This window comes from Schistocerca serialis, chromosome 1 (assembly GCF_023864345.2).
Source record: "Schistocerca serialis cubense isolate TAMUIC-IGC-003099 chromosome 1, iqSchSeri2.2, whole genome shotgun sequence".
In the NCBI taxonomy this organism is placed as follows: domain Eukaryota; kingdom Metazoa; phylum Arthropoda; class Insecta; order Orthoptera; family Acrididae; genus Schistocerca; species Schistocerca serialis.
In genome coordinates, this window is record NC_064638.1 from 1180312428 (window position 1) to 1180332667 (window position 20240).

The 20240-nt window shown below is 40.6% G+C and overlaps 1 protein-coding gene across 1 annotated transcript in view; it reads left to right on the forward strand.

Annotated features, from left to right (window-relative positions):
• The window catches only part of LOC126456481 (3 beta-hydroxysteroid dehydrogenase/Delta 5-->4-isomerase type 1), a 276435-nt gene that overhangs the window by 247205 nt on the left and 8990 nt on the right, over positions 1 to 20240 (forward strand). The window contains exon 6 of the mRNA XM_050092235.1: positions 15664 to 15819. Within this exon, the coding sequence (XP_049948192.1) occupies positions 15664 to 15819 (156 nt within the window). The remainder of the gene's footprint in view (positions 1 to 15663; positions 15820 to 20240) is intronic.

Consider the following 20240-nt stretch of genomic DNA (forward strand, 5'->3'; position numbering starts at 1 on the left):
CGCCAAAACACAGCGCGGTATCCTTGTACTCTCTGCGTGTTTACATGTAGCTGTTAGTTTCTCACAAGTATGTCATTCCACAAAAATTTTAACGTTTGATATATGATGTATTCCTTTAGAGCGTCGTGATTTAAGAGTTTCTACTTCGACAGTGTTATCATGAATAATTTTGCGAATTCTGTATGGACCGTTATAAAGCAGAAAAAATTTGCGACACAAGCCTTTTCCTTTGTGAGACAAACGGTGGGACTTAATTAATACCTTTTGACCAACCGACAAATTTTTTAAACGACCAGGACGCTTCGCCGATTTCTTTCTTCTAGCAGCCGCAGATGCAATATTTTGTAGAGCCAGGTTAACAACTTCAGAATGCCGCAGTTTCCGTGAAGGCGGAAAAGGAACGATTTCAGAAATGCGATTTGTTGGTACTTTATTTTTTAATATCAATAGAGGCGGTAAAGAAGTTGAGTCATTAGGAAGTTCATTCAGAATGTTTTGAAAAATATGAAGATACTGATCCCAAGTTCTGTGATTCTGATGACAATAAAGACGGCACAATTTATTGATTTCCTTCATCCATCTCTCTGAAGCATTAGATTGAGGGTGAAAAAGTGAAATGAAAATTGGTTTGATTTTACGACGCCGTAGAGTACGAAGCCAAATTTTAGAACGAAACTGTGATCCATTATCTGATATAACCTTGTCAACATGACCAACTTCTTTAAGAAAATGTTTGATGAAAGCGTTAGATACTGAACGAGCTGTTGCTTTGCGTAAAGGTGTAAAACACACATATTTTGATGTCAGTTCCACTGCTACGAAAATGTACGCAAAACCATTAGTAGAACGAACCACTGGACCGAACAAATCAACTGCAGCCATCTCCTTTAATTTCGCTGGAATGATGGGAGACAACGGTGCTCTGTGAGAAATCGTTGGAGGCTTAGCCATTTGACATAATTTGCATTTGGCAAGAACAGATCGAATACGTTTTTCCATATTACTGAAGTAGCAATTTTCTCGTAATTTATGAAAGCATTTTCGGGGACCAAAGTGTGCATAACTGAGATGCGTATACCAAATCAATTTATTGACCCACTCATCAGGAATACAAACTAACCAAACGAAGTTGTCGACCGATTTTCGTTTAAAAAGAATGTCATTGCGAACTGAATAGCATCTAGTTTCTCTGGATCAGGAAGAATACCTTCTGTAGAAATAATGTGACCGAGAAATTTCATCTGAGAACGACCAAATTCAGATTTTTCCAAGTTCACAGTAATGCCAACTCTTGCAAAGATACGTAACAATGAATCCAAAATTTTGTTGTGCTCACTCCAAGAACGTTTAGCAATAATAATGTCGTCAACATACGAAGTAATGTTGTCACGAAGATAAACAGATAAAATTTCGTTTAAACTACAATGAATGCTGCAATAGGTACAGTAAGTCCAATCGGTAATTTCCAAAGTCACTTTTGGGTAAAACAGTCATATCCGGTTATTGTTCACTTACTCACTAGATAGATTGATAGTCGAAGAGTTGTTTTGACAGATGCAAAGAATAGTAAAAGAGTAGGCAGCGGTCCAGAAAACTAAAAGAGAAATAGCACCACTACAGCTCGGGGCCCTATGCTCGCTACGGCACATATTCACTTAGAGTAGTGAATCCCCTGAGGACATTAATAACTGCACGTAATTTCAAGTTTGTGACTTAATGGCAACTTTGGCGGAAGTGCGTACATAAATTGATCTAACCATGCACATGGATGTATGTCATTCTTAGAGTTGCGAAAGATCTTAAATTTCCGGACAGTCAAAAAGTGTTTATAATCAAAGTTTTCGCCTCGTGGCGACAAAGACCTACCGCGTCTGTCCCAGTCCGAATGTCGATTATTGTAAAGTTCGCGCGCCTGGCGCTCTCTTGTTGCATCCCGTAAATGAAACAAATTATTTTCTTCACACCCTTCTGCTAAACTAACACTTGTCAATTTATCTGAGATCATCTCAACTCTTTCCGATGAGTCACTTAATTGTTCTTTATGTTTATTTACGTCTTCTGCAAGTATCGCGACTCGGGTTTCGGTGTTGTCACATTTAGTAGTTAACTGTTCACATTGTTGCGTTAAGTTATTTAATCTGTCATTTGGTACGGATCCTTCGGTTCCTTCAAATATTTCTTCCTTATCGTTTGCAAGTTGTAAATTTAACTCTGAAAATTTCTGTACTATCACGCGATCTTTTTCTTCCTGTTCTCTGTCCTGTTCCTCTTGTCTAATTTCTGTCGAAATTAAGCTATTATTGTGAGCCTTCAAAATCGGTTGTACTTCTTCTCTAATTTCATTATTTGATTCGTCTTTCATGTATTTGAAACATGTCCCTGTTCGTGAGCCTAACTGTGTTTCCATTGTTTCCATCTTCGAGTTAATTCTTTCTAAACCTGTTTTAATTGTTCCCATCTCAGTTTTAATTGTTCCTATCTCAGTTTTAATTGTTTCCATTTGTGATCCCAGATTTAATATTGCACCCATCAACTGCTTTATCTCTTCTGTCGTTAATCTCGTAATCTGTGAATTTTCTGATTGAGAAACATTTTGAACTGTTACCGGACTATTTTCCTTGCTTATTAAATTGTTTTCCACTACATTACTCATGACACTGTTTTCCTCTGTTGGCGAGTTCGCCATGTCAACAATTTCGTCCTCACTATTCATCATTTTTGCCTTTTTCATTGATCGCGTAATCATTTACAAAATATACGAAAGATTCGTCACTGTACGAAAATTACACACCGTGACTCTTTATCTCCAACAAGACTATTCACACGAGATGTTTCCTTCAAACACAATCAATCGAACAATTGAAATAATTGCACAAAATTGTCAAACGCGTATACAAGGCAATAAAAATTAAATTTTGAAAAATATCATTAGAAGAATGCCAATTACCAAATCTACACATGCAAAATAGACTACAATTACTATACTACAAATTACTACAACAATACTACAGTCTACAATTTTCACAATCAGAAGAATCCAAGGGACGATCCTGGCAGGGTCGCCACGTGCATGGGGGCTTAATTAAATATTTATGATTGAAAATGATTTTTTTTTGTTTTTAGTAGCTGTCCGATTACGCAAGTCTCGTAAACGGTTGGCCCTGACTAGTATTATTACGCAATCTGACTGCAAAGAACAATGTAAGAAAATTTTCGTAAACACAGTTAATTAATTAAGTCCCCAGCAACTAAAAAACCTACAAAATCCAAGCACAAATGTAACTGTTCTGTATGTGGGAGTGTGACTCAACGCCCACATCTGGCACGGTTCTTTTCCAACAAGACAAGAATTTTGATACCAATTATACTGACGTGACAAAAGAAATTTAGAAAAACTATAATTACGCAAGAAAACCAAAATTCACTCTAATACAAGAACACGAGCCAGATGCTTTGTTGACTGAACCTGTAGTGACACATTATTTCAGATACACAACTAATAAAGGAACATTATAAATTTTACCTTCATATATATTGACGAAATGCACTCATTACAATAACATCTGCTATCTCTCCCATCAAATAACTGCATAAAACAAGGAGCAACACTCTTTACTACCACATCTCACTCCGACTTCACGACAATCACGAGCTCTTAACACACACTGTGCTCTCTACTAGCACTGACTGCTATGAACTCTAAACACGCACTCTGGAGGCGGCTTAATAGTACTCTTTGGCGCACTCTCTGGCGCAGTGGCACAGTGTAGCCACCTTTCAACTTCTTTCGAGGTTGAAACTTCATCAGTGGTGTCGCGCTCATTCAGTTTAGTACAACGATAGATGGTACTAGCTACGCTACTATTTTTAGTTTTTAAAGAAAAGAGAACACTTATCTGTTTTTCTTTTGAGAAATGTTCGTACTTCAGTCATCAATCTTCTCAAACCAGAGGCACGAGCGACGCCCCCTCACAGCACTACGATGTCGTGAACCACCACACACAGGTGCCCCCTTCTCACTACATTTCTGCATTGAAAACACGGCGATATGGCCGCGGTGCGAAGAAAGAAGAAAGAAGAGGGAAGATCAGCGAAAGAAACGGAGCAAAGAGAGAAGGGGAGGTCACACTGTTATCAGCTCATCCCCATGAAGCTAACCTAAAGTCATGAAAGTGCCAAAGTCTTCCTAGAAACAGTTTCATTTCTACATCAGTTTGCCGCTTTAGTTATTGAATGCCGCTCGTATTTTGCCCGGCGAGCTTAAATGCTGCTGACAGCTCGCTTGGCTCGACTGCTGAGTCTTGCATGTGTCGCGGTGGTGTGGCGACCTCCTGCCTCCTGGTGCTGCGTCAGCTGCTACGGCGGTTCCCAGTACGGGCGGCCCTTCCGCCTGCCCAGGCGACCTTCACGCCTGCTTGGCATTGCACTGCGCCGGTGTTTTGCTGTCGCCGCAGGCATTGTTTGACACGCACTGTAGCACCCCACTGTCACTGACCATATCACTACCGCTGCCCAGACTCTGAAGGGGCACATACCGCACAACACTTGAGCCCACTGAGCCCTGCAGTAGTCCTGTACATCAGGTCCTGAGATCCTGTTCCGTCCGCCGACATCTGTTTCAATATCTGTGGTACAGCTTCCTGGGCACATTGGTAGTTTACTTCGTGCTTTGGCTAGCTGAAGACGAGTTATTGTCCCAAAGTTTCTGCAATCGCAGATACGGTTGTTTTTATATCTGATACAACTATGGTGGTATGGAACATGGCCGGCCGAAGTGGCCGTGCGGTTAAAGGCGCTGCAGTCTGGAACCGCAAGACCGCTACGGTCGCAGGTTCGAATCCTGCCTCGGGCGTGGATGTTTGTGATGTCACTAGGTTAGTTAGGTTTAACTAGTTCTAAGTTCCAGGGGACTAATGACCTCAGTAGTTGAGTCCCATAGTGCTCAGAGCCATTTGAACCATTTTTATGGAACATGTCCGATGAGCAAGTTAACCATGTAACAAATGGCATGTACATGGTTAATTACCTACCTCTACATCTACATCTACGTAGATACTCCGCAAGCTACTATATGGTGCATGGTGAAGGGTACCTCGTACCACTGCAAGATATTGCCTTTTCTATTTGCAAATGAACTGAGGGAAAAACGACTATCTAGGTGGTTCCCTAGCAGCCCTGATTTTTCTTGGCTTCGTGGTTCTTTTGCGAGACGTATGTTGATGGCAGTGGAATCGTTCTGCAGTCTGTCGCAAATGGTGGCTCTCTAAACTTTCTTAACAGTGCTTCGGCAAGGACAACTTCTACTTCATCTCCGCGGATTCCCATTTGAGTTCATGGAGCATTTCCGTAATAATCGAGTGTTGATCGAACCAACCGCTAAAAAAATATCTAGTAGCATACCTCTGATCTGCTTGGATGTCTTCGTTTAATCCGATCTCGCCAGGATCCGAAACACACAATCAGTACTACAGAACAGATCGCACAAGTGTTCTATAGGCTGTTTCCTGTATAGATGAGCTAAACTTTCCTAGGATTCTTCTAGTAAGCGGAAGTTGACCATTCGCCATCCCTACAACCGACCTTAAGAGCTCGATCCATTTCATCTCACTTAGCAACATTATGTTTAGATACTTAATCTTATTATGTCAAACCGTAGACCATTAATACTGTATTCGAAAGTTATAGCATTAGTTTTTCTACTTGTCTGTATTAATCTACATTTTCATATATTTAGACCAAGTTGTCGTTCATCAAATAGAAATTCTATCCAAGTCCTCCTGTTCCCTCCTAGTCACTCAAAGACGACACTGTCCTCTACACTACGGCGTCATCTAAGTCTTCATCTACATAATTATCCTGTAAGCCACACTTAAGTGTCTTCAGTCTATTTCTCTACCATTCCACTGTCTAACAGCGCCTGGGAAAAATGAACACTTAAATATTTCTGTACAACCTCTCATTACATTAGACACAGCCTTTGAAAGAGCTGTGGTGATTATCGGCAACCAGGCCGATCAACAAATTCTTTAACAACAACAAACCGCCGTACTCCTATCAACACCAAGATGCAGCAAGAGCCGGATGAACGAGGCATTCCTCTACACGGAGCTGACCTCCCGGTAATACGTAACCACAATGAACATGGACAACGAAAAGTCAAGTCATTTCCAGTTCATAACACAATAAAAAAGGTTATAAATTTTTTTAAAAAAGATCGCAGCGATCTGACACTCTTGTGTGGGACTCATACTTAAGTCACGAAGTGAATGCCGTGCCGTGTCGAGAGAGTAATCACATGTGGAGTGCCAGCACTGCGTGATGAAAGTGCAGCTTTTCCCCTAGAACTGCCACTCTCCCTGTGATTTTCTGTGTTTTGGATTTTTGTAGGCGGAGGTTGCTACCTCTGTTCCCAGAACCCCATGCCAGCTCAATCAGGGCGAACAAACTATATTTGTATTTCACATCGATTCGTCTACGAGATGCCATTGCATTGGTTGTCAGTTACCACTGTGCGTTTCAACTATTATTCATTTTTAAAAAAAAGAAGTCCGACATGATAAGCTTCATGAAGTAGTTAAGTGGTGCACGAAATAGGAAAAAAATTACTCAACGAAAAAAAGAAAGCCAACGTGTAGCACCTACAACGCCTATCGGTGTTAATAAACCAAAATAGCTCCCAAATTAGCTCCCATGCCCGCGAAATATATTCAGAAAATGTCCCAAGCCCCTCGACAAGTATTAATTTACGAAATATGAGTCAAATAGAGGGAAATCTATAGTAGAAAAATAATAGAAAAAGAAAAGAATTTTAATCATAAATTTTGTAAGCATGGGAGGGGGGAAAACGATAGAAATGGTTAAATTATTAGTTATTCTTATATATGAGAAAATCAATATTATAGTCACAGAACGTAGGTCTTGAACACCAAAGATAGCGTTTACTAAAGTATAAATAGACATACAATGCAGTTATGATACTCCAGTCTCTATCTTCTAGTCCGTTCGAAGTCAATTAGGACGTACAGCTTTAAGAAGCAACAGTAGGAGCTTTATTAAACCAGGGCGCAAGAATAAATCGCGACGAGATTATTTTTTGGGAAGCATTAATTTCAGATCAGAATTAGAACTTTTGTCATATTGGAGGAACGGGGAGGTGATCAATAATCTCTCTGACTTTAACATCACTTCGCGTGAAGATTTAAATATTTTACGGAATTAACGATTTTTGGACAGATTTGGACTTTGTATTGTGATAGTGGAAAAGCTTTACTTCACGCGACTAGTAATCACAATTCGTGACAGTTTACGGATATTAAACGGGAACAATCTTTTTATCGATAGTGGCAGAACGTTGTTTAGTATCTCTTATTTTTACGGGATTCCAGATTAGATACTTATTCAAAGAACCCCTTTGAATGCGATCGTGTCAATGAACTGATTTATTAATAATTATTGTTAAATGAAATAACGTGTTAATTTGAAACTGACTATTCGTCTTGAACTTTACTTCGATTTAGGTTCATAAATAATTAGGTTACGTGATTTTCACCAAGAATAAACTGCTGACTAGTAACTGAAACAAGTGAACGAGAATCTATTGAAAACACTAGTATTAATTTACTTATGGTTTTTTCCTTCAGAACTGGGAAGACAATACGTGTAGTGACTCACTGGGGTTAATTTAAGAACTAGCCGGGATAAAACAAAACCCCTCAACACCAGTCAATGTATATATAAATTAACATTCCTACTTTCATGAAGGATACGGAAGTCGGGGTAGAAAAAAGGGTCGCTACAAACGCTCAAGTTAAAAGATTTGGCGGATATAGCCGTAAATTCCATGATATAGTTTAGGTAATTCTATTATATATTTTAGCCGACACATTTACCATGAGAGAAGAGCAACTGTGTTAGTATTCAATACAATTATCATTTATTCTTCAGTCTCAGTTACACATTTTTAATACATGACCTGTTTCGATCTCTTTAGATCATCCTCAGATCTAAAACAAAATGATACTGAATATGTGCTACTACCTTAAAACAAGAAGAAAACAATTGTACGTAAATGTAAAATTTACATATGTAGTTGCGTCATTAACCTAAAGTGTCTGAGTCAGAACCTAATATCAGAGTACTGTGTTTTTCAATCTTAGTCAGTGTTTTATATTGGCATCTGATGGTAGTAGGCGAAAGGACGAAAGGGAGGGAAGGGGGAGGAAAAGATGGATAAATGGAGTGTGGGTGACTGGGAGAGGGGAAGAGAGCAGGGGGGGGGGGTGAGGAGTGGTAGGGATGTCATAAGTTTATCAAGAGAGAGTTAAATTATAAAAAGCACGATTTATCACTGTAGGTAAAAATCGGCATTAAAATATTAAAAGTGTAGAAGAATGGGTTTGTAAACTATAAAAGGCAGTTAAATGCAGGTAGGGGAGGGTTGGGAGAGAGTAAACAGGGTACGAAGGGTTGGAGTTACAGTTTAAGAAGAGAGGATCTTAAAGTAAAATTGTACAAAGTAACACTATGTAAAAATGTTTCAATAAATCATTAAAAGTGTAATCCAAAGCCATAAAATTCCAGATTATGAAGGTGGAATATAAACTAACTAAAACTGAATTAATGTCTTAAAAGGTTAACGGTGTGAAACGCTGAAAGTATAAAACCATATGGGGCTTATATTAAACTGTAAAAACTGAAATTGTAAAAAGAAATTCACATTAGAATATTAAAAATATTGAATAACTGATGTTTAAATTGTAAGAGACATAAAATAGTAACATTATAAAAGTGGAATTACGTGAAGTAGCTAGAACTGAATTAAGTGTCACTAAATCTTAAAAATGTAAAATACTGAAAGTATACGAACATGAGAAGTTTAAAGCAACAAAGTATAAAAGTGAAACTATGTGCAGCAACTATCCTTACAGAGAACAGGACGAGACGGTTTGGTTAACTGCATTTGCTTCTGCTGAGTGGTGTTGTATGGAACACGGTTTTATGGTGTGTACAGAAGCCAGAGTGCGAGCTGGCTTGCTGCTAGGACGCTGTGACAGCTGATGCGCCACATATATTCTTTAATATTTTAACGAGAATTTTTTCATAGCTATACTTTTCATAATTTCAGGATAAGACCCTTTCCTGTTAAACTCATGACATCCATGTCACTCCCCCTCCCTGCTCTCATTCCCTCCCACAATCAACCTCACTCCATTTTCTACTCTTCTCTCCATTTTTCTCCCTCCCCTCCCTCTACTTCCACCACATATAAATTTTGTAACAATATTCACATATGAGTTTCTGACATAGACATAGCAGGTGACTGATGCAACTATATTGGTAAATTCTTCTATTATGTGCAGTTCTTTTCTGCTTATTGTAAGATAATAGCAAGTGCACATTTAGTTTTACTTTGTTTTAGATCTGAAAATGATCCAAAGAGATCGAAACATATCATTTATTACAGAATGTGCAACTGAGACCGAAGTATAAACGAGAATAGCTTTAAATTACACTACTGATTACATTTTGTAATATGGAACCTTGATGTTGTAGCGCAAAAGAAAAAAACGTATAAAATTAAAAACATCCAAAGTAAACAAAGAAGAGGGGTATGGGTGTTTGTCCATAAAGCAGTGTTCAGTTTTAATGTTACATGATTATTCAATTTTTTTATGTTTCCTTACTCGTTTTCTCTTCCTGTAATCTCTTCATTCTTTGACTGTGTTCCTTCCTTATTTTCCTAGTTTTATTCCTTTCTTTTACTTCAAATTTAATGTTCATAGTTTTGTTTCTCAATTTATCTCTTTCATTTCCCATTTTTCCAGCATGAATTAATTCTCTTTCTATTTCTTGAAGTAAATTTGTTTTTTAATGAGCTGTTTACATCAAAAATCCTCTTTGTGTGTCTGTTGTAGTTCATTCTATGTATGTGTCCATAGACCATTATTCGGCATTTTCTGATAATCCTTTCAAATAACTTCCAGCAATTCAGCAAGGTAACACTTTCAGCGACCGCCGATATTTCGGCAGAAGAACACCCCACCATTTTCAAGGCAAACTGCAACGGACAGGCGGCGTACAAGCAAATTTAAAACCTCGGTTTTCTGACTGAAGCAGGAAAAATAAAACTAACACTAAACACTATTGCCACCAAAGTCAGAGCTATCGATAGTGAGACTACGAATTCACAGGTGAGGTAGCATTGACTCTGTCCCTCTGTTTTTTGACAAGGGAGAGAGCCGGATCCTAAACAGAGTTTAAACAAAAACCTCTATCCCTGTTAACGAGGTTGCTCGCTGATTTAATCTCAACTGCCTCATTAATAACACTGTCACAATAGCTGGACGTGCATGCCAATATCTCAGTGTTATTATATAACAGGGGGTGACCAGTATCGAAGCAATGTTCGGCAATAGCGGATCTACTTGGCTGCTGTAATCGTGTGTGCCGTTTACGCTCAGTGCGTCGGTTCTCCACGGTCCTGATAGTTTGACCAATATATGCCATGCTGAAGCTGCAAGAAATAAGATATACACCCACCTTACGCAGACCAAGATCATCCTTAACAGAACTCAAAAGCGCTCTAATTTTAGATGGAGGTCGGAAAACACATTTCACATCGTATTTCCGTAAAATAGGACCGATCTTGTTGGAAGATCGTAAGACAAAAAGGCAGTAGACTTAGGTGTCGACTCAGAATTATCATCAGTCACCCGATGTACAGTTGGTCGATAGCACAACGCACGTTCAACCTGTCTATCACTATAGCCATTTTGACGAAATGTAACTTCAAGATGGGACAGCTCAGCTGGCAAAGTCTCAGTGTCAGAAACGATATGTGCCCCGTGTACCAAGGTACGAAGTACCCCTTCTCGCTGATCCAGATGGTGACAACTGTTGTTGTTGTTGTGGTCTTCAGTCCTGAGACTGGTTTGATGCAGCTCTCTATGCTACTCTAGCCTGTGCAAGCTTCTTCATCTCCCAGTACCTACTGCAGCCTATATCCTTCTGAATGTGCTTAGTGTATTCATCTCTTGGTCTCCCTCTACGATTTTTACCCTCCACGCTGCCCTCCAATACTAAATTGGTGATCCCTCGATGTCTCAGAACATGTCCTACCAAGCGATCCCTTCTTCTAGGCAAGTTGTGCCACATGCTCCTCTTCTCCCCAATTCTGTTCAATACCTCCTCATTAGTTATGTGATCTACCCATCTAATCTTCAGCATTCTTCTGTAGCACCACATTTCGAAAGCTTATATTCTCTTCTTGTCTAAACTATTTATCGTCCACGTTTCACTTCCATACATGGCTACACTCCATACAAATACTTTCAGAAACGACTTCCTGACATTTAAATCTATACTCGATGTTAACAAATTTTTCTTCTTCAGAAACGGTTTTCTTGCCATTGCCAGCCTAAATTTTATATCCTCTCTACTTCGACCATCATCAGTTATTTTGCTACCCAAATAGCAAGACTCCTTTACTACTTTAAGTGTCTCATTTCCTAATCTAATTCCCTCAGCATCACCCGACTTAATTCGACTACATTCCATTATCCTCGTTTTGCTTTTGTTGATGTTCATCTTATACCCCCTTTTCAGGACACTGTCCATTCCGTTCAACTGCTCATCCAAGTCCTTTGCTGTCTCTGATGCTTCGATTGTAGTTCTTTCTGAAGTGTGAAGTGCTTCTTACAGTACAGATGTATTGTAGTCCCTGAGTGTTGCCTGTCTTGGAATGTTTCTTTTATTGTCATTGGTTGATGACTGTTTGTAGTCTTGTAGTATTTCTATCTGTTGCATGTTGGATGCCTTGCATGATCGTCCTATTTGTATATGTTCCCCTAAATACCCGTATTTTTCCACACTGTTAACCTTTCCTTATTTTGTGTTCATGGCTTTTGTGTTGGTTTTTCTTTCCATGTACTGTGTTTTCTCCTACGATATCTGTAAACGTGTTCGGCAGAGACTTCATGTAAGTATTCGAGTGCTTCTTGTCCGTCGTTGCTGAGTATTGCCAGGCCATCTGCAAGTGCCAGGCATGTTATGATTGTCTTGTTTGCAAGTGTTCTTCCTAACTGGAACCCTTTTACTTTTTCTCCCAGTTGTTCGATAATTTTGTCCGAGACCATGTTCAATAAAAGCGGTGGGAGAGTATCTCCTTGTCTGAGCCCTGTGTGTGTCTCGAATGGTTCTGAGATTTCTCCAATAAAATTTATTAGTGCCTCAAAGAAAGTCTGCATGCATGTGGAGTCGTAGGTCTTGTTAAAGTACACTCACACTTACATACAAAATTTCTTTCTTGGACAACTTCTTTAATCCTATTGACGAATTTCTACTTGAAAACTCGTAGCCAGTAAAAAAAAGTTAATTGTAGTTACATCAGTAAGACTAAAAATAATAATGTGTTCATTAATGTTGACACTGATCATGCACACACATCCGGTAAATTGACTCGTTCCATATCATTACGATGAAAGAATCGTTCGAATGATCTATGGAACATATGACTAACTAAGAAACTATGGTGAAGATATCATGGTGACTGTATCCCATTACTCAAGAAAAAAGTTGGCGAGTAGAGTCTCTGAAGCACTCCATTTGGCTCAAACGTGGTGTTCACACCAGCAAGATCTTCAAGAAGTTGCAAATAAAGGTATATACTGCTCAATAAAAAGTTGAGAATACTATCGTAAATGTAGTCAACGACACTAGAGGTCTCTTTGACACAGGCTCTTCAGCAATTATCTAGTTAGAGAGCATACACTGGACAATGTTCACTACTGACATGCTTTTTGGTCGATTCTCAGTCACATAAACATTCCGCTGCGGCAGCGGCACACCGCGAGCAGTCCAATGTCAACAACAGCTTCATTCAGTTTGTGTTCTGCATTGCAGAAACATGCCACGTAGCGGCATACTACACTTTGATAAAGTCAGGATAGTGGCTTTACTTTCAGGAGGTCATACACAGTAAGATGTTGCCGATCGGTTGTATGTCACGCAAAGTGGTGTGTCTAAGGTGCGAGAAAAGTACGGAGAGACGGTACAGAGAGACGGGAAATGTGGACGATAGACCTCTCTGCGGTGGTCCTGGTACGACGACACCAATGCATAATCGTTTCCTGCAACAATCTGCTCGAAGGGCCCCACATCAGCGGCCAGAAACGTTTGAAATGATTCTCCCAGGCAACAGTGATTCGTATCTCAACCCAGTCAGTGCGTAGAAGATTGCATCAGAGTGGGCGTCATTCCAGAAGACCCAAGAGATGTTTCGCACTGAAACAACGGAACCGACGCAATCGAAGGAGTTGAGCGCTTGCACATAAACATTGTTTATTGGAGAATGGAGTACTGTCACGTTTTCTGAGACACCAAGATTGATTTGGACCGGACACTAAACGTGTTGGGGTTTGGAGAAGCGCTAGACGACACCAGGGACGCCGATACGTTCAGGAAGTCCGTCCGTTTACATGTGGAAGTATAACGTTCTGGGTGGTAATAATGATGGGACGGCGTACCTATCTAATTCCCATCTACAGCAATTTGACGGGTCCCCGATACCTCGAAGAGATCCTACAAACGATTGTAAGGCCCTACGGACGTAAAGGCGGTGACAACTTCATCCTAGCCGATGACAATGCAAGACGGTTCTGTACTCTAGCAGCGTCTCGGTATCTTCAAAGAGGCATCAGCCGAATGAGTTGCCCAACACAGTCCCCAGATGTGAGAGCAACTAGGCATGCACTGCATCTATTGAAGGTGGCCATTGCACAATGTCAGAGTCCACTAGATAATCTTCAGGACGTCACTGAAGCTTCCACTGTGGAGTGAGACTTCATATCCCAAGGTAAATTTGATGGTCTCATCCAGAGCTGGCCTCGCAGAATGGAAGAACTCATCCGCATGCGCGGAGGACATCCTCACTACTAAAGACTGATAATCATCATCATAAGATAAAAGATTTTCACTGTTTTTAAGATGTACACTCAGGAGAGAGCCTTCTTTGTTTTGTAATGATTTTTTGTAACTAACCGAAACTGTTCTGGTTTTCAGAAGGAATAAGGTATTGTGCAAATGTCACTGGGTGTACTACAAGATGTCACTGTAGTAAACTCTATGATATTTCAAACTTTTGTTGAGTTGGTTGTATAGGTAATTTTTGAGTAGAAATTCGTCAGTGGAATAGAAGATGTCCGAGAAAAGAGATTTTAATTAGATTTAAAACTTGCTTTGCTATTTCAGACATTTTATGTTATTGGGCAAATGATCAAACATTATTATTGCTGCATACTGAACTCCTTTCTGAACCACTGACGGCCTGAACAGTGGGTAATAAAGGTCATTTTTCCCTATAGTGTTGTAGGTATGTACATCGCTGTTCTTCTCAAATTGTGATGGATTGTGACGAAATTCGTCAGCGAATATTTGTATTCTGGCGGCGCAGTTAAAATGCCTAGCTCCGCGAAGAAGTACTCACATGACTTACGTGGGTGATCACCAAATATTAGTCTTACTGCTCGCTTCTCCGTTATCAATACTTTCTTTCTAACTGATGAGTTACCCAAGAAAATTATTCCGTACGACATTACTGAGTCGCGAGGTTGGCAGGCCGGAGTGGCCGAGCGGTTCTGGGCGCTACAGTCTGGAACCGCGCGACAGCTACGGTCGCAGGTTCGAAGCCCGCCGCGGGCATGGATGTCTGTGATGTCCTTAGATTAGTTAGGTTTAAGTAGTTCTAAGTTCTGGGGGACTGATGACCTCAGATGTTAAGTCCCATAGTGCTTAGAGCCATTTGAACCATTTTTGTGGCGAGGTTGATACGTTTGTTTCCAAGATTAGCAACTATAGGAAGAGCAAAAGCAGATGAACTTAATTGTTTGAGAAATTCAGTAATATACTACCTCCAGTTCAAATTTCCAAGTTTTCATCACAATGTACACTCAAAAATTTGGAGCATTCTACCCCACTTCCTGCTCATGTTCGTTGGTTCAAATGACTCTGAGTACTATGGGACTTAACATCTGAGGTCATCAGTCCCCTAGAACTTAGAACTACTTAAACCTAACTAACCTAAGGACATCACACACATCCATGCCCGATGCAGGATTCGAACCTGCGACCGTAGCAGCTGCGCGGTTCCGGTCTGCAGCGCCTAGAACCGCGTGGCCACCGCCGTCGGCCCTGCTCATGTGCTACAACAGTTGTTGGTATGACTCCATTTGCTGTATGGAGTTGAATGTAGCGTGTTTTCCTTCCAAAATTTAGTGAGAGTCCATTTTGATAGAATCACTTAATAATTCTTTGGGGAATATCATTTACCAACTCTTCTGTTGCTTTCTCTCTAATGGGATTTATTACAACATTAGTAACGTCTGCAAAAAGTACGAATTTTGCTTGTTGAATGTGAAGTGGATTGTCATTCATATACATGAGGAGTAGGAGTGGGCCCAAAATTGAGCCCTGCGGGACTCCCATTGTGATTTTTTTTTTTCTCTGGTAATTATAATTTTCTTCCTTTCGGATGTTCTCTGATTTATTGAGCACAACCTTTTGCATTTAGTTCATGACCAAGGCTGAAAGGACTCTCTTAACATCCAGTGCTATGTGTGAGCAGCGATTCTCAGAGTACAGATGAAGACGTTTCGGGGCGTGTTCCAGGCGGCGTCCTCAGGACGGTGGCGGTGCGGCCGACGCTGCTGTACGGGGAGCTGGACCCTCACCTGCTGCCGCCGCTGCTGCGCGTCGCGCGGGCCTGCGACGGACGGCTGCCGCTGCTTGCGGGGGCGGGGGGCCGACAGCAGGTCACCTACGTGGGTACGTCTCGTTTACACGCCTCCGCCACTGTGTGGGGCGGCGGATAAGTTTGTAACAATAATTTACTGCATATCCTTGTTTGAATGTTGTAACATTTCTGACTTTTTGAATGTTGTTATTGCTGTCTTTTGCCGTTCTCAACACTGGCTCTCTATTTACTCCGTGACCCCCAGAAAGTGATTTAATAAAACTTGGAGCCAGTAAATAGATATCCTAGTGCCCACTTTACCTGAGAATGTTCTTATAGCTGCAGCTTATAGCTCTGAGGAATTAGGAGATTGTCCGGGATTTCTAATCAAAAACAGTTTTCCAAAATAGTTGAGTATATTCTGAAATTCACTAATAAAAACCACAAGTATCCCTACAACCTAACTAACAGAACAGTTCAGAGTCTAATGCGCTGATGCAACTATAAATGTCCGAATCAAATGTTAAAAAGAATGCTCGCCATAATTTGATGAAAATACTTCATCAAACGCCATGCTAAATATTTGGTAGAATGTCTGTCCCGCGACGGCACGTGAAAATACGACAGTACGCAAACTGAAACTAGATAATGAAAATCATTCCAGAAATAACACTTCACATGAAATGTTTTCATGGTTCCGCGTATCTCTAGTAACTTAATACGGCACCCGAGGCTGGTGGTAGCAGATACACTGATGCGACGCGACTACCGACACAGATGGCGTGTCATTCAGCGTCTGGAGAGAACTGGGGCCTTGCTTCCTCGCGCAGTGTTCTTATATATAAAGCCGCGGTGCGGACGGCTCAGGGAACGCCTGATTAAATCCGCTCTCCCGACTAGCCGCTGGGCTAGTAACGCACCACTACAAGTTACATAATAATTTATAGCTTCTTTGGCTGATGGCCGAAGAAGCTCTTAATTTAAACGTGCATTCAGCACGCAGGTAAGTATTGATAATAAAATTTTGACGTGGCTAAGTTAAATACTTTGAGCGAGAGAATTAATTTAATTGCCCTGCACGCACTAGATGAGCTCTGAACTGGCCCTGTTGAGATCCGCTATCGCTATAATTTTATAGGTATTAAAAAGAAACTTTACACATCTTCATAATCATAGCGGACCTCCAACCTATTTAAATCTAAAAATCCTAGCCTTATTTACTAGCCTACTTAATCTATCTTGCTTCCTTCAGTTTTGAGATGAAAACCACAAAATCATGAATTTCCACTAAAGTCTTAATATGTGAAATCCAAAGTACTGTTTTTATTAAATCATTATGAAAAATGAATCTAAATATAAATTTTGAAGTCTCTAGCTCTTTTCTGTTGCGCCAATGATTTTTCCAGAAAAACGTCCAAATCTCGGAAATGGCTGAAGTTATCAAACTGATATTTAACACACATTAATTTAGTATTATTTCTGACATGCTAGAAAAGTTTTAGTTCATGTGCTTGATTTTTAAGGTATTGCGCAACATTTATGACGTCAGAGCTAGTTACAGCAGACTGGCTTGCACACAATGGAAACTGATGTGAATTTACTACATCGTGAGTAGGCTGCTTCCCTACAACTGCACAGGAGTACCGCCTCACAACAACCAGTTACGACATAACTCTGTAAATGCTCGCAGTCCAAGGAACGGCGTCGTTTACAGTGATCAGCGTCGATTTACAGTCTAAATCTGTGAAGTACTGGGAAACTATTCTTGCACCGCAACAGAGGACACAGTTTGGGATCAATCTTTGTGTGTTTTGGTATATTCTTTTCTATAATGTTGTTTTAGTGTCATTTTTGTGGTCTACAGTCTGAACACTGGTTTGATATACCTCTCCGCAACAGCCTGTCACGTGTAAGCGTTTCATCCCCACCGAAAAAAAAAGAAACAAGGAAAGCAGTTTTATCGTATACAGTCAATTGTTTACTACCTTATTAATTTTTAATTGATTTTAAATGGCTTCGGGCAATAGACCACAGAAACAAATGCAACGTTCAGAATACGTGAAACAACATTAATTTGAAATTGCTTCTTCTGTTGTACATGAACGTGGCGAAAATTTTGAAACTTAACATCAGAACACCTTGTCATCATGAACATAAAAACATTGAACAGATTGTCATTCAAAGTTTAGCTTTGACTATACACTAATCAAATGATGCTGACCGAAGCAATGAACGAAAATTTGGATTATGGCCAGGGTTCGAACCCAGGTCTCCAGCTCATTAGGCACATGCGCTAACCACTATGACACCCAGGCACCGTGGCTTTGCACAGCTGCACAGACTGCCCTAGCGCGCCTCCCTTCTCAATACGAATTCCCGTTCACATCTCAGCCCGACTGGCATTCCTTCTAAACTCAAACACCAATGCAGAGGCTCTCCAACTTTATTGCAATAGCACCTTAGCATCGAACAAATCGGGGGATCCAGTCTAAAACTCAAGCGTAGGTACTTTAATCAAATGAAACTATATGGTTCCAGAGACCTTTTCATCATTCAGACACCTTATGCGCGGACTAAAGTGGTGAATGAAAATTTGTACCAAGACCAAGATTCGTATCCAGGTCTCGTGCTCGCTAGGCAGATGCACTAACCACAACGCCACAATGCCACAGTGGCTTTGCACAATTTTGATTCATCGCTTCACTCTGCATACAAACGTCATCGATGTCTGAGATATGAAAAGATCCCTGGAATCATAAGTTTCTACATCTCTACATATATATTCCGCTAGCCACCAAGCCGTGTGTGGCGGAGGACACAATTCTCGCCAGTCAAATTTCCCCCCGTCTGTTCCACTCGCAGATCGCGCGAGGGAAAAACGACTGTCCGAACTCCTCAGTACGAGCTCTAATTTCCCTTATCTATGAATGGTGATCATTGCGCGATTTGAAAGTTGATGGTAATAATATATCCTCTACATCCTCGGCGAAGATCGGATTTCGGAATTTAGTGAGCAGGCCCTTCCGCTTAGCGCGCCGTCTATCTGCAAGTGTGTCCCACTTCAAAATTTCTATGAGATTTGTAACGCACTCGCAATGGCTAAATGTGCCAATCACGAATCTTGTCGCTCTTCCTTGGACCTTCTCAATCTCTTGAATCAGACCCAACCTGTAAGGGTCCGATACAGACGAACAATACTCATAAGACTGGACGAACTAACGTATTGTAAGCTATTTCCTTTGTTGAAGGTCTGCATCGCTTCAGGATTCTACCCATAAACTGCAATCTAGAGTTCGCCTTGCCCGTTACTTGTGTAATCTGATGATTCCATTTGAGATCATTTCCAATAGTCACACCCAGATACTTGACAGATGTTACCGCTTCCAAAGACTGAGCATTTATTTTGTACTCGTACATGAATGGGGATTTTTGCCTTGTTATACATAGTAGGTTACACTTACTAATATTGGCAAATAACTGCCAGTCTTTACACTACGCATTTATTTTCTGCAAATCCTCACTGATTTGTTCACAACTTTCGTGTGATACTACTTTCCTGTAGACTACAGCTCCATCGGCAAACAGTCTAATGCCGCTGTCAATACCATTAACCAAATCGTTTATGTAAAAAGTAAAAAGCAACGGACCTATTACACTGCCCTGGAGCACACCTGAAGTTATGCTAGTTTCTGTTGAAGTCATCCCGTTCAGGACGACATACTGCTCCCTTCCTGTTAGAAAACTATCTATCCAGTCGCACATGTCATCTGATAGACCGTAAGTGCGCACTTTTTGGAGCAAGCGACAGTGCGGAACTGAGTCGAACGCCTTTCGAAAGTCGAGAAATATGGCATCAACCTGGGAGCCGGTATCTAGAGCCTGTTGTATATATCATGCACAAAGGGGACCAGCTGTGTCTCGCATGACCGCTGTTTACTAAAACCGTGCTAGTTTCTGCAGATGAGCTTCTCAGAGTCTGGAAAGGTCACTATGTCAGAACACAAAATATGTTACATGATTCTACAACAAATCGATGTCATGGAAATTGGCAGGTAATTTTGTGCATTCGATGATTTTCTACCCTTTTTATAGATTGCTACGACCTGGGCCTTCTTCCAGTCCCGTGGAACTATCCGCTCTTCCAAGGATCTCTGATAGATTCTGGATAAGAGTGGTGCTATATTTGTAGCATAGTCAACATAAAATCTTACGGGGATACCGTCTGGGCTAGATACCTTCCTAGCGTCTAAGGATCTTAACTGTTTTACAACCCCAGATAACACTAAACACTATGTCAGCCATCCTTGCGTTTGTTCGATAATTGAAAGGGGGAATGGTGCTGCAGTCCTCTATCGTAAACGACTTTTTGAAAGCTAGGATTAGAATTTCGGCCTTCTGTTTATCATCAACAGTTTCATTACCCATACTGTCAGCAAGAGAAGGTTATTTGTAGAGTTCATAGATTTTACGTACGACCAAAATTTGTAGGGGTTTAGTTTTAGAATTTGCAGAT